Below are 23,414 nucleotides of genomic sequence, written 5' to 3' on the forward strand. Positions count from 1 at the left end.
AGGTTAAAACATGATGTTAATATGCATTAATTAAATTATTTATCTTCACATTTTTATGAATACAGTTCTGAAGTTAAACATGATGTTAGTATTCATTCACTAAAAACACCTTTAAATTCACCTTAACAATCATGAATGCAGTCTGAAAGTTAAAATATGATGTTAATATGCATTCATTAAATGATTTACCTTAACAATCATGAATGCAGTTCCAAAGTCTGTTTCAGCTGTTATTCCACCTGTGAAAACTCTCTTGATGAACCTCGGAGGATTGTCATTAATGTCTCGTACACCAATATGAACCTGGAGAAGGGAATTATCTTTGGAATCAAAACGATGAACTGGAGAAGGTTGATGAAAACAATCATCAGATGCCTGAACAATTAAAGTATAATTTTGCCTTTCTTCACGATCTAATACTTCAGTAGCAGATAGTTGATGAGTAAATATATCTAGCTTAAAACGTCCAAAGTGATTACCACCTGTAAGGAAACACAATAATGGTTTCAATTTTGAATCTAATAATGAAAAAATAAATAAAAGTATTTAATTCTTAAAGTACAAAACAGAAGATATAGAATATTCGAAACTTTAAACAGAGAAAGAGAGACAGGGGAAAAAAAGTAAATAAAAAAAAGAAAATAATGGAAGTAGAAATGATAAAAGTCAAGAAAACATAGTTGCCTTTACGCTTCAAGAAATAATTAAAATTTTCGGTTATAATTTTAATGCTTAGTATTTCAAGTACAAAGCATTGAAAATATATTAATTGAACTAAATTACTTCTCAACAAATATAAGAACATTATTAACAATAAAATAAAGACATAATCACTCAAATGGCATGCAAACAAATTGTCAAGTATGGGTATCTTTTCAGCCATTATTAGAAATAAATTGTCACAACATTTAATAGAATTTCGAAAGCACTATTTAAATAATCTCCTCAGCGAAAAATACTTGAGAAAAGCGAAGTAAAAATGTTTTTCTCTTACAAGGAATTAGCTCACTTAGAATGGTCAAAAAATGAATCAAGTTACATCAATTAGTAACTATCAAATATATTGTATGCATTCACAAAGTCAATGCCTTGCAATAGATATTCAATGAAACATCGAAAGTAGAAGCATTAAATAAAAAACAAACAAGGTATAATTATGAAAATAATAAACTACAATTTATCTAGCAATACTTGCCCACAATAAAATAGCATGGAATAGGCTTTCGAGATCCAGTATCATCATCTTTATCAACTGTAGCAATTAATTTAAAGTTTTCTTTTCCAGCTTCTAAATTTTCCGTAAACATAACTTCATACTGAAATAGAGCCGGCAACCAATTAAGAAAATATAAAATATCTTGAAATAAATATAAATGACCATTCAAAAAATATTTATAAGGCATTATTACATTCTAAAGCAGTCATAAATAATTTTTATCAAAATGTCGTTATTTGATATTATTGTAACAAGCTTCAAGGAGAATATTTGAATGTTCCCAAAAATATCAATACAGAGAATTTCCCTTCCCTACATTAACGCATATTAGTACATCCAATGACTATTTATAAACTTAAAACAAGTAAAATTGCTTTAGCTTTTGTACAATGAAGTTTTTACTTGTATAAAGCTACGAAATTTGTACACATAATTTTACTTAAAATATCAGAATTAGAAAAAATTTAAAAATCTCTTCGGAGATAACTATGGCGAAGCAAAGGAAAAAAAAGCAAGCAGAAAAAATATGTTACATTATTCAATGGATTAATGGGGAAGAAAATAACCTATACAAAGTGTTTGAAATTCTACCTTTCAAAAAACTATTCTGGATAAAAACTTACAAAGTAAGAAAATAGGTTACAGGAAAAAGTTGGAGACTTACATCGTCTTCTGTAAATTCTGGAGCATTATCATCAACATTAACAATAAAAACTGTTAAGTCCAAGTCTGTAGAAAGTGATGTAGGCTGCCCCAAGTCATAAGCTTCAACTCGCACCTAAGGTGAAAACAAATATTTTAGATAAACAGGCACAAGACTGGACAATACATTTTTTTTAAAGAAGAATAAAAACACTATAGTAAAGTTAAAACTTTAAAAAGTATATAACCCCCTCCCCCAATTAATTAATACGCTGGCAAAATCACACATACTGCTCAACACTGGCCACCCATCCATCCGTAGCACTTACCGTATTATAACCGACATAAGGCAAATACAACTGAGATCTAAAAAAAAAAAACCTTTTACACATATGGCTGTCAGAGAATTTCAAATCATTTAGTGCTAGTATTTCCAAATAAGTTCAAAAAACTATTTATCAAACTGATTTTGGTATCAGTTAGAGGATATGTATATATATTTTGTTTTTCCATTATCATAGTATTGACTGCCATCCAAATATGTTTTCAGCAGTAGTACCTCTGGTGACTGACATATAAATGCCCTAAGCTATAGTAAGAGCTTAAAAACTTTATGAAATGCTTCGTGAGAAATATATTTACGAAAGAGTATAGAAATGTTCGCAGTAATTTTAGGACTCATACAAAAACAGAAACAAAAAGAATAACATAAAGTGTGTAACTACCCTATCAAGTTCGCCACTTTGGTTTTGTCTCCTTCTGATTTATTTCAAAACATACCATCTTTTCCCAATCTTTATAAACAGTTCATGCTTTACCCAATTATTTCTACTATTTTACTTCAAAACTTATCTACAGTTGATAGTTTGACGACAAATTTTCTTACCCCCTTTCGATTATTACAAACACAGATGACAAATGATGACTTTGAAAAGAAAAATAATTATAACTCACTCAATACATTGTTTGAACTAACTCTTTTTAAAGATCAGCTTGAAGGATAATAAACAATTGATTATTAAAAATAAGTTGATAAATTTGCATTTCCTAAGAATATCATTTTTTGTTTCCCTATCTCTTCTTGACTATATTAAGATCTATGATTTTGAACCTACTGCAGAACCTTATAAATTTTATTACATAATATCAAATTTCTTAAAAAAAAAAAAAAAAAAAAAAAAAGCAATAATAGAATATTAGGTTTCAAAATAATTTACTAGCACAAACTTGCAATCCATGCATAAAAAAACCTTACCTCATAAACTTTTTGTCTTTCTCTATCCAATGGCTCTCGTACTGTTATTAAACCAGAAATCTCATGGATGTTAAATGCCTTCCAATGACCATTTGCCAATTTTTTAAATCTGTATCTCACTTCTCCATTTAACCCTATGTCTGCGTCTCGTGCACTAACTTCAACCACACTACTACCAAGAGTTGCATTCTAAGAAAAAAAAGAAAAAAAAAAGGACTTGACTATCAATGGGGAACACTTATTATAAATACTTTATTTTAAATTAATAGTAGGACAATTTTAAGTTGCAATTAATATTTTTTAAACTTTAAAATTTTAAAAAATATTAAAAAAAAGTGATTTTTGAAAGCTAGTATTTTGTTATGAATAAAAAAAGATGAAATAAATTTGCCACTTAGTAATCAAAGTTGCAAAAAGAAAAAAAAAACTTTATGGTTTAATTTATTTAATTTTACTTAATTTTCAAAGGAATTAGCTCTTAAAAACATTTAATCAAGTAAACTATGAAAAAGAAGAAATAAAACTTACTTCAAGAACACGAATTGTATAGTTCTGAGGAGGCTTGACAAAAACTGGGCTGTTATCATTGACATCTGATACACAGACATGGAAACGAGATGTGGTATGCAATGGAGGGTTTCCAGAATCTTGAGCTTGTAACACAAGGCTGTAATTTCCAAATCTTCCTCTCAAAGAATAGCGGGAAACAATTCTAGCAGTGTTAGAATCCTGACTTTCAATTCCAAATAATCCTAAGAAAAATAAATGTGATAAATTTCAACGTATGTTACAATACTAATGAGTTCCCAATTTATATTTCATGTATGACATTCTTTAGTGAAATCATCTTCAGTGAATAATCGTATGGCTTAAAAACATTAAAGAGTACTGTATGTTTCCTGCTAAAAATAGCATAATTGTAACTTTTGTTAGCAAATTAAAAAATAGTATTAATAATAAAATTTTACAATGCATCATAAATGCTTATAGCAACATTTTTTTTAATGCTGCTAAATACATGACCTTTCAAGCTACATGTAAGTACCTTATATACGTAAATTATACACCTATACATACATTATATACGTACATAAATGAAGAGATTAAAAACTATCAATAATAGTTACTTTTATGTGATTGTACTTGGTAAAACTATCTCCCTTTTTAGTAGAAAAGTTCCCAAATGTTAATTGAATTTGTCACAACAACTAGAAACTATTTTTGATAAATTAAGGTAAATAAAACTTGAAATAATCATAAATAGATGGCATTGAGTTCTATTATTTGCACAAAGTTAAAACTAACTTCAGTTAATTTATTCTTACCATCATCATTTCCACCAACAATTGAAAATTGCAATTTCCCATTGGGAGTCACTGGGTCATCAGCATCACCAGCTGAAACCATGAAAATGGTGTCCCGGATTCTATGAAATTCTGTAACTGTAGCACAAGTTTCTTGCTTCACAAATACTGGAGCTTCATCGTTGACATCATTCACTTTAACAGTAATCTTGAGGGGAGAATCCGTACATTAAATATTTTCCATCAGAGTCAATAATAGCTTTTAATTAAGTCACAGAAAAGTTAAGATTAAATTATTTATACTGCTCTACTGTATTTAAAATTTCACACTACAAACTTAAGAGTTAAGAGAGACAGAATTTTCAAAGTAAAACTAACAAATTTGCATATGATGTTGGATTATTTGGTTACATTAACATTTTTTTTTCTTTGAGGCAATGTTTGGCACATTACATTTGAAGCTACAAAGTCTGTTCTAATTTATAATCATGATCACAAGAGGGTAAAAAGTTATAATAAGAACCTAATCATGTTAGAATTTTTAAAAAGTTGTCATTTTTTTTATCTTTTAGAGATGAAAAAGAAGTAATTTTTATTAAAAAAATATAAACATTAATCTTATGTAATTATAAATTTATCATTTCAAATAATGAGACTTCAGTTGAATATCTAAACTCAGTTTAAAGATTTACATTAAAATGCACTAAACCAAATTATATTTAACTAGCAAACAACCTAAAAAAACATTACAAAAATATAATCTGCTTTAACAAGCAAGCATTTTCTAGTGATATATACATTGCATTCCTAAATATAAGTTTTTTATTACCTGTTTAAAAGCTTTTCTGCTTTCACCAGTAGCAAAACCATAGTCATAATTATCCCAGGCTTGAACAACTAGAGTATATATATCTTTTTCCTCTCTGTCCAAAGGTGAGGCAACAGTGATTGAGCCCTATTTAATTATTGCATAAAATTATAATCAACACATACTTGCATGGGAAAAAAATTATAACAAAAATTGAAAATGAGATATCATATAAAATACAAACATAAAATATCTTATGTAAATGTCAGAAGTAGGACATGACATGACCAAGGGCGCCCATATAGGGAGGCAGGGGGGGGGGGGGCTCAAACCCCCTAGAAATAATAACTTTCTTGCTTTTAGTGATTTTTTTCTTTGCAAAATGTATAAAAATTTCTTTTCCCGCCCTTAATGAATAAGATATTAAAAATGTCAAACTTTAATGTCTCTAATCTGTACTGAAATCGATTTCCATGGGGAAAATATTCTGCTAAACCATGAGGAAAATTTCTGAGTCCCCCCCCCCCCCTTAAAATTTTGCATATGGGCGCCCTTGGACATGACTTTTCAATATCAAAATTTCACGTAAAAAAGTTTGGAGAAAAGAAAATTTACACTACAGTTGTGTAACTTTACACACACTTATTTTACAGATGTCATTAAATCAAATAGATGATGAAATGATGTGGTCCAAAGAATGAAATATTTCAGACTAAAATAGAAGTATAACACAAATAATTTTATTTTTGTGTTTCTTCTTGAGCAGGGGTATTAAAGTAATTTCAGTTGGGGTCCGGATACTTTTGAACATTTTTATTGAGGACCAGAAAAAACTCTCATATTCTACACCAACCATTAAAAACTTAAATTAATCTAGCAATTACTTCCAAAATACTAGGAAAAAAGAAAAAGTGTCTAAAGATGATAATACAGTCGAACAAGCTTACAATGAGCCCTGATTTAACGAGGAAATCAAAATTACTTGGTTAGTACAATGTTAAGTCAACCAGAGTATAACTTGCTTTTAACGAGCAAAATGCTGCTTAAAGGCAGCAATATCTTTTGATTCATAAAATTTCTATTAACTTCTAGTTCTGTTTATCCTTTCTTGGAAAAATTCCTTCGACTTCCCAAAGTCAACGGAAAGTTAGTGATGTTAGTGATGTGTCAAAAATCCTAAGAACAAGCGATTACTGCACTTTTCTTGAATTTACAGAGTCGAGAAACATTTAAAATATATATGTTGAGTAGTTGCTGCCAACGTAATCACTTCCAAGGTTATTGTAGCTCTAATTCAAATTAAAGCAGATGAAAACAATCACAAAAGCGAAAAGGATAATGACAAATGTGAAGTCTATCAAGCTCAACCACGATCAACATAGTCAGCGTCTTTTGATGTGCAGAAAAGCTGCAAACTATTTTGGAAGTCAGGGGTGGCAAATGACGATGATTTTCGAGGCATAAGCTTTTTTCGAAAAACCGTACTTTTTTGGAACTGGGCAGAAATGAAAATGAAACAAAATATTTGTTTTAATTCGTATGATGTTTTTACAAACCCGCTTTTTACAAGCATTTGGTTATAATCAGCAAATATTGCAGTCCCTTCGCCCTCATTACAGGCAAGTTCGACTGTATCAACATAAAATTATTTTAAAACATTTTATTTGTGTAATTCAGGCTTCTAGAAGCTTTTTGGAGGACCAGTTTTGGAGCTTCTGCAGACAGGACCTGGACTGCGGTCTGAACCATACTGTAATATTTGTTTAATATTACAGTAGTCAACTTTTCCAAAGCCTTTAAAAAGAATGAGGCAAACTTTTTTGCAATTATCACGGGGACTCACCAAATTTAAGCCTCACAAAAATAAATGTTTTACAGTATACATAGAAAGAAATGTTCTCAATTATACAAAATATAATTATTAATTTCAATTAATATTGTAAACTTTTCATTATTACAATATTAAACACAATTCAGAATGTTTGTATTTGACTAATACTTCTGAGAAATATAGGGCTCCAGCACTTTTTTTTTTTGATGGAAATTGAACCCTACTCAAAAGAAATTTGATTCTAAAAAAGTAGAGAACAACAAGGGCATTGGAATGAATCTCCTATTCAGAGTGGTCTCAACAACCTAAAATATGTTTTGCCATAAAAACATTTTGTCTCTATGACATAGCATATAGCAAATGAAGTTCAGCATTTAAATTAATAGATACAGAAACTTACAAAAATTTTTAAAACAATTACCGTTTCTTTGTTGATTTTGAAACGCCCTTGTGTGGATGAAGTATCTAATAAATATGTTATTTTTCCAAATTCTCCAACATCAGCATCAGTTGCCTGAACTAATGCAACTTCAGTTCCAATTACAGCATCTTCTAAGACAGAGAAATCAGTGGCACTACTTACAAATACAGGGTTGTTGTCATTTTCATCTAAAACCTAAAAAATAAATAATTTCAACAAAACTGTTAAGGCTAAAATTATTATTTTTTACTAAGATACATTTTAAAAGGAAATTAAATATCATTTAATATATTTTTAAAATTTTTTTCAAAAGCAAAGTAATTTTATAATGAAAATATTACACTAATTTTTAACTTTAAAAGTCATTGTACTCTTTATGTAATTTTTCATTCATACAAATGCTGTTATTACTACATATTTTTCATAACTTAAAATGTGATAAAAAATTAAAGTTTAAAAGAATTTTTCTCAATAATCAGGGGTGTTCCCATAGGGTATACTCCATATATGCCGTTCACTCTCAAACATTTTTTTGACATATAGTGACCCTCAAGCTTCAAAAATTTTCATATTATGACATATTATGTATATGAAACATACACATATTGTGTGTAATGAAAAATTGGTCGGAACATCACTGTCAATAATTATTTTTAAGCAAAAAAAAAAAAAAGTTTCTAAAACATCATTCAAAATTTACTTATTATTTGTGTTTTAATGCTACTGTTTTGAAATAGAAAATACAAACTCGACATAAGTGGTGTTTAAGCTCTGTTACTGATGAACTATAGTCAATAAACTCGATAACATGTTTCATAATGAAAACCTCAAAGCTAACGTTAATTAAAAATCAAGTTGATAGTTTAAAAGTACACGTTAAGAAAAAGCTTATGTTTTCTAAAGCTATGAATAACATAAATTCAACTGAAGAAAAAGTTTACCTGGATAAATATATCGGCTGCACCAGATAGGGAAGGAATACCATTGTCTGTAGCAATGACAGTGACATTTAACCATGAAAACATTTCTCGATCAATTTTGTTGCTGACACTAACTTCACCTGTGAATGACAAGTTTGGTATAAAATAAAAAAACTTCTAACATGAAACTCAAAACTTTTTCCCCATTAAAACATTTACAGATTTTAAAGGCAAACATAACTGCTTTAAGTGAAAAAGAAACCACTGTTATTGAGAAAATATGCAATTTCATTCATTATCAATTGGTTGTATTTCAATACTTTCAACAGTCAAGGGGATATAAACCTCTGCCTGCATATGAATATGAGCTCATCCTCCAAAATGGACATTCAATGACCTTGAACATGGTATTTTGGTGTCATGCATGTGATTTTATTCTTCAAAATTTAAACTAACAAACAATTGAGAATGTGATACTACATAAATGTTATGCTCAGATTCTTAGGAGGTTCAATGACCAACAAAGGGTTAATATTCAAATTTGTAGCATTGAAGCATTGTTTTAAATTGGTTAATGCATAAATGTTACAAAAATAAAATATAAAATTTAATTATGGAAAAAAATGCAAGAAATATAATTGTTCAAAACTGAATAAGTGTGAAGGCAAAGTAAAAACAAGTTTAACTCAATATTTCTGAAGAAAACTACACTTCAAAACAAGTCATTATAATATTTTATTTATTTCTTTACAAAAAAAAAGACTACAGACATTTCCAAAAAATACAGAGCTGGAAGTGTATTTCATGTACAGAAATTTGTCTAATATTGTAGACAATTCAAAAAAGCTTTTAACAATCATTTTGCATAGAAAATAAAATTGCTTGGGGTCTTTTTTCTCGGGTACAAACTTCCATATGCTTCAATATATTATGGAATTTAATGACTTGAATTTGGCTAGCCCATCATTACATGTGAACAAAGCTCCTTGGTTTATTTTTGCGCATAACTCTTTTTGATATCATAGAACAAGAGCAGTTTTTAATTTCTTCTATATCTAAAATATACAAAAAAGTATTGGATTTGTGTAAATTTTCGAATTTCGACTGATTTGAACGTTTTGAGGTGTGCCGAGTCCACTTCGACCATTTTTGGAAAATGTTTGTCTGTCTCTCTCTGTGTGTGTGTCTGTGTATGACTTTTTTTTTGTGGCTGCTCTACAGCAAAAACCACCACATAAAATTGAACGAAATTTGATACACATATCTGCCCTTGTGTGAACTTGTGTCCATTGTTTTTTGGCGCAAATTCCTCAAAGGGGGGTGGAGCAATGGAAGGTTTCTTGAGTTATGTATACCTGTTATTCCCCAAAAACTAACTGGCAGAATCAAACAAAATTTGGTCCATACGTTGCCCCTAAGATGTACAGGTGCTGATTCAATTTTAGTGTCAATAGCTCGAACGGGGGATGAGCTATAGAACGTTTTTTGTTGTTACTTGTGACTGCTATAGCTCAAGAAATAATGAACGGAATTTAACAAAAATTTATCTACATGTAGCTAGTAAATGGTACAAGAGCTGATTCTATTTTCACGTCAAACTGAAATGGGTGTGGTACAATCGAATGTTCTCTTGTTTTCATTGCGAGTGCTATACCTCAAGAAGTAATGCTTTGTTCAGGATAAAATTTGGCTGCAATTGCTTCAAGAGATGCTGATTTTTTTTTTTTTTTGCTAATAAAAAGTTTTATTAATGCAACAATATAAAAGATAAATCGTAATAGACTGTCGTCTTCATATTTCGCGTAATTTCCTTGGGATATGATCGGAAATATTATCTCACTGATTTAAAATGTTTAACTGTTTTACTGTCTTATATTTGTTAATAAATAAAATATTTGTAATTAATTTAAGCAAGGCTTTAAAAATAACTTTCAATTTTTGATCTTCGCTTTGCTTTTACGATAATTCGGAAATTGGGATGGTCGTCAAGTTTTGACATGTGTAGTTTTGTTTGTTGGGAATATTGCTTCCTCATTAAGCATGGGGAGGAACCAGAATTGTAAGAAAGATATAGAAGAAAGTTTCGTGATGGCCACAACATATTAGTTTCAATTTTGACAGAAGAAGAGCTAATAGTTCATTTCTGAAAGACAATTTATTTTTCTCAACAAGTTTTTATGTGCGTAATTTTTTTTTACTGGGAATATTGCTTTCTCATCAAGCACAGGGAGGGATCAGAATTCATAAGAAATATATAGAAGAAAGTTTTGTGATGGCCACAACATAGTAGTTTCCTTTTGTTTGAATTTTTGATGAAAATCTTTTTTTACCTAGGGTCATTTTTTTTTTTTGCATAAAAAGGTTTGAACTTTGATACTAAAATGGTTGCGTAAGATATTTTTTTACCTAAAAAGGATTCCTAAAATATTAAACAAATATTTCTGATATACAGTAGACCCTTGTTTTATGCGGGTTTATTTTATGGGGTTTCGACTATACGTGGTTTAAGATTTGACACCTTTATTTTATTTTACGCGAATGAGTTTTGGTTTTACGCTGATGCGGCAATGCAGATAAAATTTTCTCCTCTTTCAAAATCCAACATCCAAAATATTGCAGATTACGCGTAATTAATTGCATTTTTGCTGCTAATAATCGAGCTTGGGCCACTGGAGACATTTTATGTGATTGGTTCCAGAGCTCTTTCCAGAAGTAAAGTTATTAAACTCACACAGTTCAGAACTCACTGGAAGAAGAGCTTTTAGGAGTGACAAAGGAGGCCAAAACCAACGAAGATACTGACGTCAGTGACGCACAACCAAAAACATTCACATTGAAAATTTTGAGTCATTCCTAGACAATGGAAATGATCTTCCTGATTTTTTAGTGAAGGAAGATTCTATCATGGAAATGGGGCAAGTGATCATGGATGCGTTAATGCTCTGCAAAGAGTTAGAGAAAAATTCTTAATGACTGCCAAAAGACTATTATAGCCAGCTCCTCTTTATAAACAGGACATGAAATTAATTTATGTCAGGGACCCTGCTAAGGATTTCGAACTGTTAGCCAGTAAATTAGCAAAATTTTAAAAGTGTTAGCCAAATTTCAAAGTCTTAGCCAAAGACTAACTTTTTAACACTTTAATGTATTTTTGTCTGTAGAAATATTTAATCAGAGAGTGAAGTATAACTTAATTTTTGAAAATTTTTTGAGGATAAGGGCAGGGGTCGATCAGGAATTTTTGTTAGTTTTTAGGAATTTTGTTGAAGAAAAAAATGCAAATTTAGTAGTTTTCCGACAAATTATATGTAATTAAAAAAAAAACTAAATAATTTTCTCTTTAGAAAACTTATAATAAATGATACTTTAAGCTTGTTACGAAAGAAGAAAGGATTTAAACGAGCAACAGAATCTGATTTCACTCGCCCCTCCGTATGCCCTTTCTATTCGAAAGTTATAAAATGACCAAGAAACAAGATTATTCTAGTACAGTAAAAAGTACTAGTACAGTAAAAAGGAAAAAATGGCTAAAAACGATTTAAAGTGATATTTATCATTCTTTAATAAATTTGAGAGTGGAAATAAAAGCTTTTATTAGAGTAAAGACTACATTCCTATCTTGGTCCGATGTTTAAAAAATCGAACACAATGAAACAAACACGCCATGCAATAAGGCAGCTGCCATTTGCCAACAATTTCTACTCAGTAGCCACACTGCCCACTCGATATCTCTCCCATCATCGAGAGGCGCAAGAAGGCGAGAGTGGCAAACGTCATCCTTCCTCCGATGCTGACGAGCGTGCACGCACCTCATTCCGCTCAGAGTAGAGGAGGATAAAACACTTTTAGTGAAAGGTTCATTTTTAGAGGTTGGAATTTTGTAAACGGACCTCATTTTTGTCTCGATTGGTGCCTGAAGGGAGACATTTTTTTCTATGGAAATTTCAGAGAAATTTCTGTTTGCCAATAAAGTCGTCAAATTAGAATTTCTTTCGCTGAATTTTCGATTTTATCACATCTGGCGCATTGGCGAATGCTTAACCTGGTCCCTCTATGTTTTCTTTATGCATGTTGTGCATAAAAGTCGATATAAGTACACATTAAACTTATTATACAATTAGTCATCACTTGAATGAAGTATTTTGTTATTTAGGGAACCAAACCTCTATTTTAACACTAGTATTAGGACTCAATTTACGCAGCATTTCCATGAAACGTAACCCCCGCGTAAAACGAGAGTCTACTGCACTACATTCTTCCCCACACTTTTTTAAAAATAAAGTTTTCCCAAAACAAATCCAATGATTGAATCAGGGCTCATAAAGGATATAATTTTCCTTGTACATCCAAATTATTATTATTATTACTATTTTGGTTAGTAAAAAATTTGCATCAAAGTATGAAACATGGTATTGAAACCCTGTATAGAAGATATTTACATTTATTTTTTCGATTTTGCATTTTCATCAAATTTAGGGAAAGGTCACAAAAACATTCTTACACATACTTTGAGTCACTTGAATGGTAATTTTTTAAAAAAATCTTTACATTTTTAGTACAGTGAGGGTAACTCAAATATTTAAAAAAATAAAGTAAATAATATTAAAAATGGCATCTCATCAACTGTTTAAAAAAGCATTATTAAAAACCCACCTGTTATTGGATGAAGCCACAGCAAGCCAGTAGATTCTGCAAGGAAGAGCAGAGAAGAATAGATAGGCATTGTTAGCAAGTATAAGCCCTTTCACCATTAATATTCATTAATAGCATGTTAATAGCCAATGTATGTTATATCAAAAAAAATGCAGAAGCAAAAGAATGATATTCTCTATGCCACAATAACATGATGTTTTTACAATCTTTAAAGCAAACATTCACATAAATGCTTTTAAAATTGACTAACAATGAAGCATTTTACTTTAAAATATGAAAAAAAAAGAAACAATTAAAACATTTAAATTTTACACTTAAAGCTTAAAAACCAAAAAGGCAACTAAAAAGAAACAATTAATACTTCTTTATTTTAAGAACAGTTTTTGTTTAATACTTGGATATTGTATTCGATTAGAGATAAAATAGGATGATAATAATATGTTTAGGAAGTAACATGGGAATCAAATTTAATATCTTTCAAATAGCTAAAAACAATGAGACAATTATCAAACAGGACACAAGTAACCCTCTGATGTTCTGATGAAAATAAAATGCGTAAAAGTTTAGAAATTTAAAAACTACTAGGTGCGTTAAGTACCAAACTAGGCATAATTTGAAAAAAAAAAAAAAAAAGAGTTCAACTGATTATTCAATAAGTTTTTTACTATGTTTTGAAACTGTTTGATACACATTTTACTTTTGCAACAAAAGTTTAACTTTTAGATCTTGAATAGAAATATAATACATTAATGAAGTGAACAATTTTCAAAAGGTACTCTTAGTATTTTAACCTTACAACTTTGACTGAAAAAACTTTTATCTTTAAACATTTTTCATTTTTTTGTCAATTGAATTTTACGATTCAAATGAAACAGTGTAAAATAACCAATGAAAAATTTGAAAGATCATTTTTTTTCTTTTAATTCTAGATATTAATGATTGTTTTCATGCTTAAATAACATAAAATTAAAAAAATAAATAGCTAAAAAAGGAATAAAAAACAAAGTATAATAATGAGTCATTTGCTAGAATGCACCAGTTACCTGATTTCAAATCAACACCAACTAAACCAATGATATCAGGGCTCCCTTGAAGGGAATATGTGAGGGATCGATTTTTGTCAGCATCTTCAGCTACAACAGTTACTATGGGTGAACCTGGTTTGGTATTTTCTGTAACAGCTTGCCGATATTGACGTTTTTGAAAACGAGGCCTATTGTCATTGACATCATCAATTTTAATGTTTAATGTAGCTGTGAAGAGAAATAACAATTATTAGAGAGTGACCAGGATGCATTAAATACAATTGCTATAAATGTAGTATAATTCATATGAATTTTATTTTTTCTAACCGTTGAAACCGTTGTTCAGACTAACTAGTACAGTCGGACCCTGATTTAAAGAACCTCTATTTAATAAATTTCGCGATTTAGCGAATTTTTCTTTTTACCTGAATAAAATGAAGGCAAGAACCCCTATTTATCGAATAATAAACCCCAAATTAACGAATTATTTTAGCATTGGAAAACAATTTTTTTTGTAAATTTGAGTTAGGAAATATTAAATTGTTTTCCAAATGATATATCCATCCTGTGCGAAGCAGAGAAAGACTTTTCTTGGAATCAGCAATGTTTGAAGGGCGAGTGGGCAACCAATGAATAGCCATTCTGTTGCAAAAAACAATAATGAAACTATCATTAAAAGTTACTTTTTCTAATGCTTTATATGGCTTGGAACTGTAAAAACATATCTCAAGCAGCAGGCTGTAATTGACACAGTATTTCCTTCTCTCCATAAAGTCGAAAGAGAACTATTTCGGGTCAAGTGTCAAAAAAATTGTCAAAATCTTTTACTCAGTACAACAAAATTTCAGCTTAACTAGTGTGTAATAAGTCGGGGAATGCTGAATAAAAAGCATACACTTTCTAACTATGGGTATTTTTGTGCAGTTGCTTATTTAGGTTTTTAGGTAAAGTAGGCGTAATTAAAAAAAATGAATTCCAATATTACGAAATAACCCCGATTTAATGTATAAAAGTTTTGGTCCCGATGAATTTGTTAAATCGGGGTTTGACTGTAGTTGTTTTTGACTTTACACTTGTAATTTCAAATGCTAAAAGCAAATTATTCTTGATTATAAAAGAAAGAACAAAAAATTATTTTTAGAAACTGCATATAATAATTAAGCAAGAAATAACTTTCACTATTAAAAAAAAAAGTTGTCCTGCTACAGACAATATTGAAATTGGGAAAATATATTTGGGGGGAACGTGGAGTTTTTTACAAGGTAGATTGATTGATAGATTTTTGTTAGGCCAAACAAGGTCAATTTAGATTACTCAGTCAGCTTCAATTTAAAAAGAAAAGTTTTTTTTTTTTTTTTAAATTGGTTTGAAATTAATTTACATTAAATCTGTATCAGTTTTGCAATTAAAAAAAGTTTCGGGGAACAGTGTATGTTCTCTTTCCCCTAACTACAGCACTGGTTACACAAGGAGCGTAATCATATCAGTAAAATTTTTGAACCAGGAGCATATATAGCCCCCACGTAACCCCTGTGGTGGGGAGAGGGGGCGCAAGAGGTATGAGAAAACACGCTCTGAAAAAAAATAAATAAATAAATAAAACTTTAAGTTAAAATTGTAAAAAAAAAAATCTTATGGGGTGGGGGAGCACCAAAGTCTAGGTAGGCTACTGCTGTGAACTGCATTCAATAAATTCAGTTCAAATAAATTCACTTCATTTTTTTTTTTGGAAAAGTAATGTGTAGAACAATCTATACATACCCATGGATGTTTGCCCTTGAGTTGCAGCAGCCAAATCTTCAACTTTCACAACAAGTCTTATGGTTTCTAACTTTTCTCGATCTAAAGGTTTTGCAACAGTTATAGTACCATCAACGGCATTAATTGAAAATATGTTGTTATAATCATATTCTGTTGGAGAAACCAAAGCGCCTTCTTCAGTCCTTCCTTCACTAGTCCTATAATCTATGGAAAATCGTAACACAGGTCTTTCATCAGCATCTGTAGCTGATACTTTTGTAACTACGGTTCCAACTTTAGCACCTTCAGAAATAATAGCCTGTAAAATAATTCAAAAGCAAAATTGAAGTTGAAGAAGGACAAAGGGCATAAAAAGATTTAAGTCATAGAATTAATTCAGCACTTAAACAAATCTTTATTCCACTTATAATGCCTATTTTTTTAAAAATCACAGTATTGTTAAAATTTGCTAAATTATACTTAAAAAGAGCATGTCTTCTATTCATCAAATTTATTTTTATAAAGCAATGTTTACGTAAGAGATGCTATTTTGTCTTAAATAAGTTATTTCTTGCAGTATTGCCTACAAGAGTCTTTACATTTTGATTTGGTTGCAGCTTCTAGAGAAAAGAAGTTAGAGAAGCCTGCAGTATACTTCTGAGAACTACAGTTGGTTCTCTATTTAACCATGCTCTATTTAGCAACTTTCTCTATTGAAAGACGCCTTTTCCCGGTCCCAGATGCTCCACTGCAGTTTTAGAAGTATTCTATTTAAGGACGCATTCTAATTAAGGACAATTTTTTTGCGGTTCCTTGAAAGTCGTTGAATAGAGAATCAACTGTATAAGTAAACATAAAACCAATTTTCAAAATTTGGAAACATTCATATGCCTGGAGTACTATAAAATGGGGATAAAATTACTTAAAAAAATAAAAATATCTACAAATAAAACATTTTATGCACACACAGAGGCAGGGGCGGCATTTCAGCATTTCATTTGGGGGGGGGGGGGGGTCGAGTTTTTTGAATATGTATTACCACAGTGCGGCCCCAAACGCAAATTAGCTAACAGGAAGTGGTCATAAAATGGGTTTAAAATGAATAAAAATTAGTGTTTAGAAACAATTGAAATTTTGATTAACTCTCTAATAAGTTATCATAAAAAGCATCTCGATACTAAAGTTTTTAAACTTTTTGGAAAAGTTTTAATGTATGATTTTTGATAATTCGGAAGAGCAGGGAATCGTGTTACTAATCAGTGCCCAGTGTCGTGCTGTTTTGCCAGTACAGCTAAATAGAAAAGATGGTGAAAAGCTCATGCCTTTTAGCATATATGACTTCGTTTGAATTTTTTCCCTCCTGTGCTTTGAAAATAATTATCTAAACTCCTGAGACATAAAAAAATCTTTCCCCACTGACTGAGCTGATAGGAATAGTTAAAAAATAATTGAAGTAACAAAGTTATGTATGAAAACATTTTTATATCTTGCTCTTGAAAATCACCCAGGCAACTTCAAAAATTGTGAGGGGCTTAATTTTTCATCTTTGAATAATCTAGTCTCGTCGGTGCTCTCAGCTTCAATGAGATGTCATCTGTCTCCAGCTCTGTTATTTACTATTTCAGAATGTTGAGTCCTTAACAAGGACGAAACAGCAGTCTCTGGATGTGATAACCGGTCTGTCGGTATATTGCTTGTAATTTTTCTTGCCTTATGCTAAAAATTTTACTCATAATTGAAACCTTTTATTTTTCGTTTTCAAAATCCAGTCCAGATAATATAGAGCCAACCATACAGAAAAATAATTATCCTCAAATCTTGTGTTAATTTCATTGGATACTGAATCTATTACTTTATACAAAATATTAAAAAATCAATGTTTGACTTCACATCATCATGTAAATTTTTATTTTTTTCGCCTTTTAAAAATTGGCTCGGAGGAAGAATTTTTTTGAAATGTTTCACGCTTGATTGAAATATATATCTATATGTAAAATCTTATTTTCAGTTTCAATTTTAGATTGAAGTATGGCAGTATGGTGCATAGATCAATTGTTAGATTGAACTGTGGCTTGAATAGTCCGAAAATTAAGGGGAGCGGATTGAAGATGTTTTGATAGAGTAAAGCATTTTTCAAAAACTTTCCTCTATACAAACAAATTGAATAAAAATTCTAACGAAGTCATACATGCTAAAGGGCATGAGCTTTTTCACCATTGAAAGAATTGTTTTACAATAATTCTTCCAGTCGTCAAAACACTGCTTTGAAGTTATGAAGAAATGTATTTATGGTTTTAACTCTTGAAGACCAACTTATGACACTCCGAGATTGCATAATTATAGAGCCCCAAAAAAGGTATTTGTTGATATGTTTTTTTAAATTCAATAATCACATGCATCTCTACATAGTATAAAATGAAGTGTCCAAAAAGCGTCTGTTTGTTTGAACTCGCAAAACTCGAGAACTACCCGGCCGATTTCGCTGAAATTTTCACAATTTGTTCCTTTAAGTCCTGAGAAGGTTTGCAGACCAGTTCGAAAACAATTCGATGAATAGTTCTTTTTTTATTCCAATTTAGGCCCAATTTTCACATAAATTCCCGAATATGGGGGTGAAAAATTACTCGCAGTTAGTAATATTATATATCGTTGGAAAGGGAAGAATTTTCCGCGTTCCACGCAATTTGTTCCACACGCTCTAACTTAATTGCGGCGGGAGTTATTTACGTTTTTAGCTCGAATTTGTTTAGGCTTAGCTGAAATTTAGGCATTACTTTCTTCATTAAATTTATCAATAAAATGTGAAGGAATTGTCCAACAGTTTTCTTTTTGACACCATTGAAAAAAGCTACCTTTTTTACTCCAGATCTAACTCGACCTATGGTCGGAAGTTTAACCCTCTATCTCCATTAGAAAAAAAGTTACAAGCGAATGAAATGAAGTTCAAAAATCTGTTCTCTATTCAAGTTTTTAACCATTTTATTTTGCGTTTCCACGGTAACCGCTTTTTGAATCCATTATTTGCATCTTTCTCATTTTCAATTCTGAAACTTATTTTATTTTGTGTTTCTATGGTTACACTTTTTAAGTCCATCTTTCTCATTTTATTTTAATTTCTTAAAAGTATTTTAATATCAGTCGTCATTGTTTGGAGGGGAAATTTTGCATGATGATTTTTTTTTCTTTTATTTATGCCTGATTGTTGAATATACGTCACTTGACACAAGTTTCGTTTTCAAAATAGACCGGGCAAAGCCGGGCAACGCAGCTAGTTTTTAATAAGGTTCTATGAAAACATATAATGCATTGAGCAGCTAAAACGTGTTTCTGGTAGAAGAAAGCTATGAACACTCATTAAATAAATATACACTTAAAAAATGAACGTAAAATATCAAGGAATTTTCCTCTGAAAACCATGCAGCCACATCTTTTTGCACGAGCCTCTTATATTGGACATACCATCGTTACACTGGGCACATAAGTATGAAATATTTAGCCTATATGAAGAAATGTCTTCTTTAGTTAAAATTAACCTTCGTTCTCTATCAGTTTTCTATGATCAGAAAAGGCTGGAAAATATTTCATGAATTTCTAAGTCATCATCCAAATAACGAAAAACACTTTTTCTAGTCAGGAAATGTGTCGAGTTTCATCAAATAGTTACTGAGAACCAGCAAGACTTTTTTTTAATGAACATGGATTTCCGACTTACGTAAATTGAATTTACCCATTTTCTATCATTCTGCTCAAAAGATTTGGGGGTGCGACCGCCCCCTCTTGACACCCCTATTTGCCGCCTCTGCACAGAGGATATAACTAAATTAAATATTTAAATGAGAAATGAAGTTCATTAAGAGCTTATATAAGTCGATAATAGGCAAACATCTAACAGAGAGTCATTGAAAATACTAGTTCAGAAATAATGTATTTTAAAACATCGACCTCAAAGCAAAAACTTAATAAAAGATTTGAACAATTTGAGAACCCCTAGGTTATTTTGACACGGCTTATTTCTACCAATTAACTAAACAATCCATTACAACCATGAAATGGCACTACATAAAACTTTGAATCAATGGCTTAGTAAAATGTTCTGTATGAAATTTATATCATTAGAAGCGATAAAATAGAGTAGGCATAGAACTTTCCCATTCACTTATACCATTCAAACCTTCAGCTAGAATCAAAATTTTATAAAAAACTCAGCTAAGAATTTCATAAAAATGAATAACAGAAAGTTATTTACTTGTTTTGGATCAATAAATTTAGGAGCTTTATTGTTTACATCCATGATGGAAATATTAACCGAGACTCTGCTTTGCTGTTGGGCTGTTCCAATTCCACCATCAAGTGCAACAACGTCCAAGAGATAAAAATTAGACTTGGGGATGGTTCTGTCGGGATCTAAATTAGCGCCTCGAGCAACACTAATAACGCCTGTATCTGCATCTATCACAAATTTATCTTGAGCTCCTGATTGAATTCGATACACGACTTGACTGTTTGAAGAGGAGTGATCCCCATCGAGTGCTTTTACTTGAACAACTGATGTGCCAGACTGAGTGTCCTCAGGGATGGATTTGCTGTAAAATGGTTGTACAAACACCGGAGGAAAGTCATTTACATCCTGAAATGAATTTTGAATAAGCAATTAGAAAATTTTGCAATGAATAAGCATATTTTTTTCTCTTTTTAAAATACATATAAGTCAGATTACTACAAAAAATTGATTCATTAAGTTATAAAATAAACAAATCTGCTACAAGTCAACTAAAATAAAATGAGAGAGAAAACTTTTAGGGGTGCAAATATAAGTAAACAAATTTTATTCAAACGCTTTATGATTCAGGTTAAGGATTTGAAAGTTTGTATATTTTAGTGATGTGTTTGCATATTGCAGTGGAAAGGTCGTTCGGACAATATATGCAAAGTTTTCTCTCTCATTTTTTTCCTCCTTTTTGTCATATGGTGTACTTTAGCATTGGAATAAAAGCTTTCTTATTTAGTTTCAGGGGGGGGGGGAGGTAAAATTTCCATATTTCCTTATTGTTAATTTGGAATCGAAAACACATTTCTTCAAATACCTCAAAACCTCATTTCTGCAGATACTGCCCTTCAGCTTCCTATAGCAGCACCCATTTCTGTTATTATAAGCATAGATTCATAGTAAAAAAAAGGATGAAAATATAAATCAAAAGCAGAAATAGAATGCTTTTAAATTGAAGTGCATTCTAATTTCCAATTTCTGGAATTTTGAATTTTCTGTGCTGAATATACAAATAATTACTAATAGTGCAAAACAGGAGTGATACAGCTGTTTCAAATACCATCAATGGGTGGTGATAAATTGCGAACTAAAATACAAATGTGGAGTACAGTTTTTCATAGGGTGGTCTGCAGACCCCCTGCAAGGTGGTTGCAAGGTACCCACTTTTTACCTTTCAACAAATGTATAAATAAAAAAGAAAATCAAATTTATACAATAAGATAAAACAAGCATATCAAAATGATGACACTAAACGCATGAACAAAACTATGAGAAATTATCTTTGATTAGTCATACACTACCTAGTTCCTTACAGAAATAATACATTGGAATTGAAAATGGAAATTAAATCATTTACATTGTTACATACCTGCACATAAATAGTAACAGGAACATCACTGTATAAAGATGGGGTGCCCAGATCATACGCACGAACACGTAGTTGGAATGTTCGAATGTCCCCTTTTTCATTTGACATCCTCTCAAAATCAACTAAAGATCTTGGTCTGATTTCACCAGTCATCTGATTGATACTGAAGTTCCTACTTCGGTCACCATCAACGATTTGGTACCTAACCTGACTGTTAGATGACCCCCTAAGGTCATCATCTTGAGCCTGTGGAAAGGAATGTAAAAACTTAAGATAAAAGTGAAGTATTTGATAAATTATTAGTATTTATTGTCATGTTGAAGAATGAAACATCTTAAACAACATTCGTTAATCAAGACGTCAGTTGGAAACATGCACACACTAAATCTCTTTGTTTGGATAGTGAAGGTGAATTTCATATCACAAAAGCATAAATTTGTAATATTTTGTATGATTATTAGCATAAATTTACTGTAAAAATCATAACTGTTTAAAAATGAGACAGTGATGATTTTATAGTATTATACTAATACAGATATTTAAGAAATTTTCTTACGGTAGGCAAATTGAAAGAAACACAATTTATTAACAACAAAATGGGACTTTTATAGAGTCAATTGCAAACTATTCATTCTTCTAAAAAGTGAAATAGAAGTATTATTTCAGAACAGATATTTTAACAGTTTAACTTTTGAAAGTTCTTTCAATAACGTTCAAAAATATTTTTAAAACTTTGTTTATGAATGCAATTTAGTAATAAATATAAATATTTGACATGAGAATATTTAAAACTGATGAGACAAAAAGTCATGGTGTAGCAATACGAAAAGAACATTGCATAAAAAAATATAATCAATCAGTAAGGGTTTTCATTCAAGCACAAGGTTTTTTCATGTGATTAAGAATGACTAAAAGAACCCCTTGTCTGATTTTTTCCACATGTTAAATTTTACTATCTGCTAATTATATAAATTTTTATGTTACTTTGTTCTTCCTAGCAAAATGAGTTTCTTCCAACTTCTAGAAATTCGCTGCTTGAGGCTTATTTTGAATACAAATTGTACGAAAGATGCAAAAGATGTTAAGGGAAACAAATATCCAAATGATGCAATATTGAGACATATTAGATCATTTGAGGATTCTATAATACAGGTTTTGTGGAGATAAGCACACAAGTAGAGGACCAAAAGTTGTTACACCAGCCTTTGAAAGATACTCAATGACATTGCAAACTCATGAAAAATACATGTGGCATTTGGCACAATAAATAGGTTAGTCTTGCAGATCCACATATAAGCGTTGCATTTTTGTGCTTATGGTGCAAGAGAAAAAATCATCAGACATTGAGAAGCAGTTTCATCATTGCTATGGCTCCAGAGATTTATTCACAACAATGTCATTACTTTATAGAAAACATTTTTCTCTAAAGACGCAAGGTTTTATTTGAGACACAACTTCATGTTTGACAAATAACATAAAAAACAAGATGAATAACAATAAATAAGTCAACAAATTTTTAATTCTTACCTGAACAATCAAAGGTGTTAAAAAATTCTCTTCATTCTCATTGAGACGAGCTTCATACTTTTGTTGAAGGAATCTTGGTGTATTATCATTCACATCGTCAACTGATATAACCAGCTGCACTGTGTTTCTATTCCCAAGGCCATTGCTGTCCCGAGCTTCAACAGTAACAAAATATTGAGCAGTGGTCTCTCGATCCATACCATGATCAGCATTTTTTATGGAAATCACACCAGTAACTGGATCTAAATGTAGCCTGAAAATTTAGGTAAATTAAGTTTTGCAAAAACATGTGCAGCACTTTTCAGCAATTAAAGTTGAGTATGCCTCAGCATATTAATACTTATGATATGGTTAAGAATGAAAAGGTTATTAAGAATGTGAAACCAAACTAGGGATGCTATACCCAAATGGGATTGTGAATTTATTTTTGTTTTTT

At 30.7% G+C, this 23,414-nt stretch overlaps 1 protein-coding gene across 1 annotated transcript in view; it reads right to left on the minus strand.

The window, feature by feature from the left end:
* LOC129225850 (cadherin-23-like) overlaps nucleotides 1-23,414 on the minus strand; it is a 252,851-nt gene that overhangs the window by 16,342 nt on the left and 213,095 nt on the right. The window contains exons 17-31 of the mRNA XM_054860371.1: nucleotides 22,979-23,231; nucleotides 21,452-21,697; nucleotides 20,062-20,442; nucleotides 15,837-16,134; nucleotides 14,094-14,303; nucleotides 13,051-13,086; nucleotides 8,419-8,537; nucleotides 7,478-7,672; nucleotides 5,247-5,372; nucleotides 4,439-4,625; nucleotides 3,642-3,865; nucleotides 3,114-3,302; nucleotides 1,881-1,994; nucleotides 1,196-1,316; nucleotides 190-482 (exon numbers count right to left, since the gene is read on the minus strand). Coding sequence (XP_054716346.1) covers nucleotides 190-482; nucleotides 1,196-1,316; nucleotides 1,881-1,994; nucleotides 3,114-3,302; nucleotides 3,642-3,865; nucleotides 4,439-4,625; nucleotides 5,247-5,372; nucleotides 7,478-7,672; nucleotides 8,419-8,537; nucleotides 13,051-13,086; nucleotides 14,094-14,303; nucleotides 15,837-16,134; nucleotides 20,062-20,442; nucleotides 21,452-21,697; nucleotides 22,979-23,231 — 2,992 coding nt within the window. The remainder of the gene's footprint in view (nucleotides 1-189; nucleotides 483-1,195; nucleotides 1,317-1,880; nucleotides 1,995-3,113; nucleotides 3,303-3,641; nucleotides 3,866-4,438; nucleotides 4,626-5,246; nucleotides 5,373-7,477; nucleotides 7,673-8,418; nucleotides 8,538-13,050; nucleotides 13,087-14,093; nucleotides 14,304-15,836; nucleotides 16,135-20,061; nucleotides 20,443-21,451; nucleotides 21,698-22,978; nucleotides 23,232-23,414) is intronic.

This window comes from Uloborus diversus, chromosome 7 (genome assembly GCF_026930045.1).
Source record: "Uloborus diversus isolate 005 chromosome 7, Udiv.v.3.1, whole genome shotgun sequence".
Taxonomy (NCBI): domain Eukaryota; kingdom Metazoa; phylum Arthropoda; class Arachnida; order Araneae; family Uloboridae; genus Uloborus; species Uloborus diversus.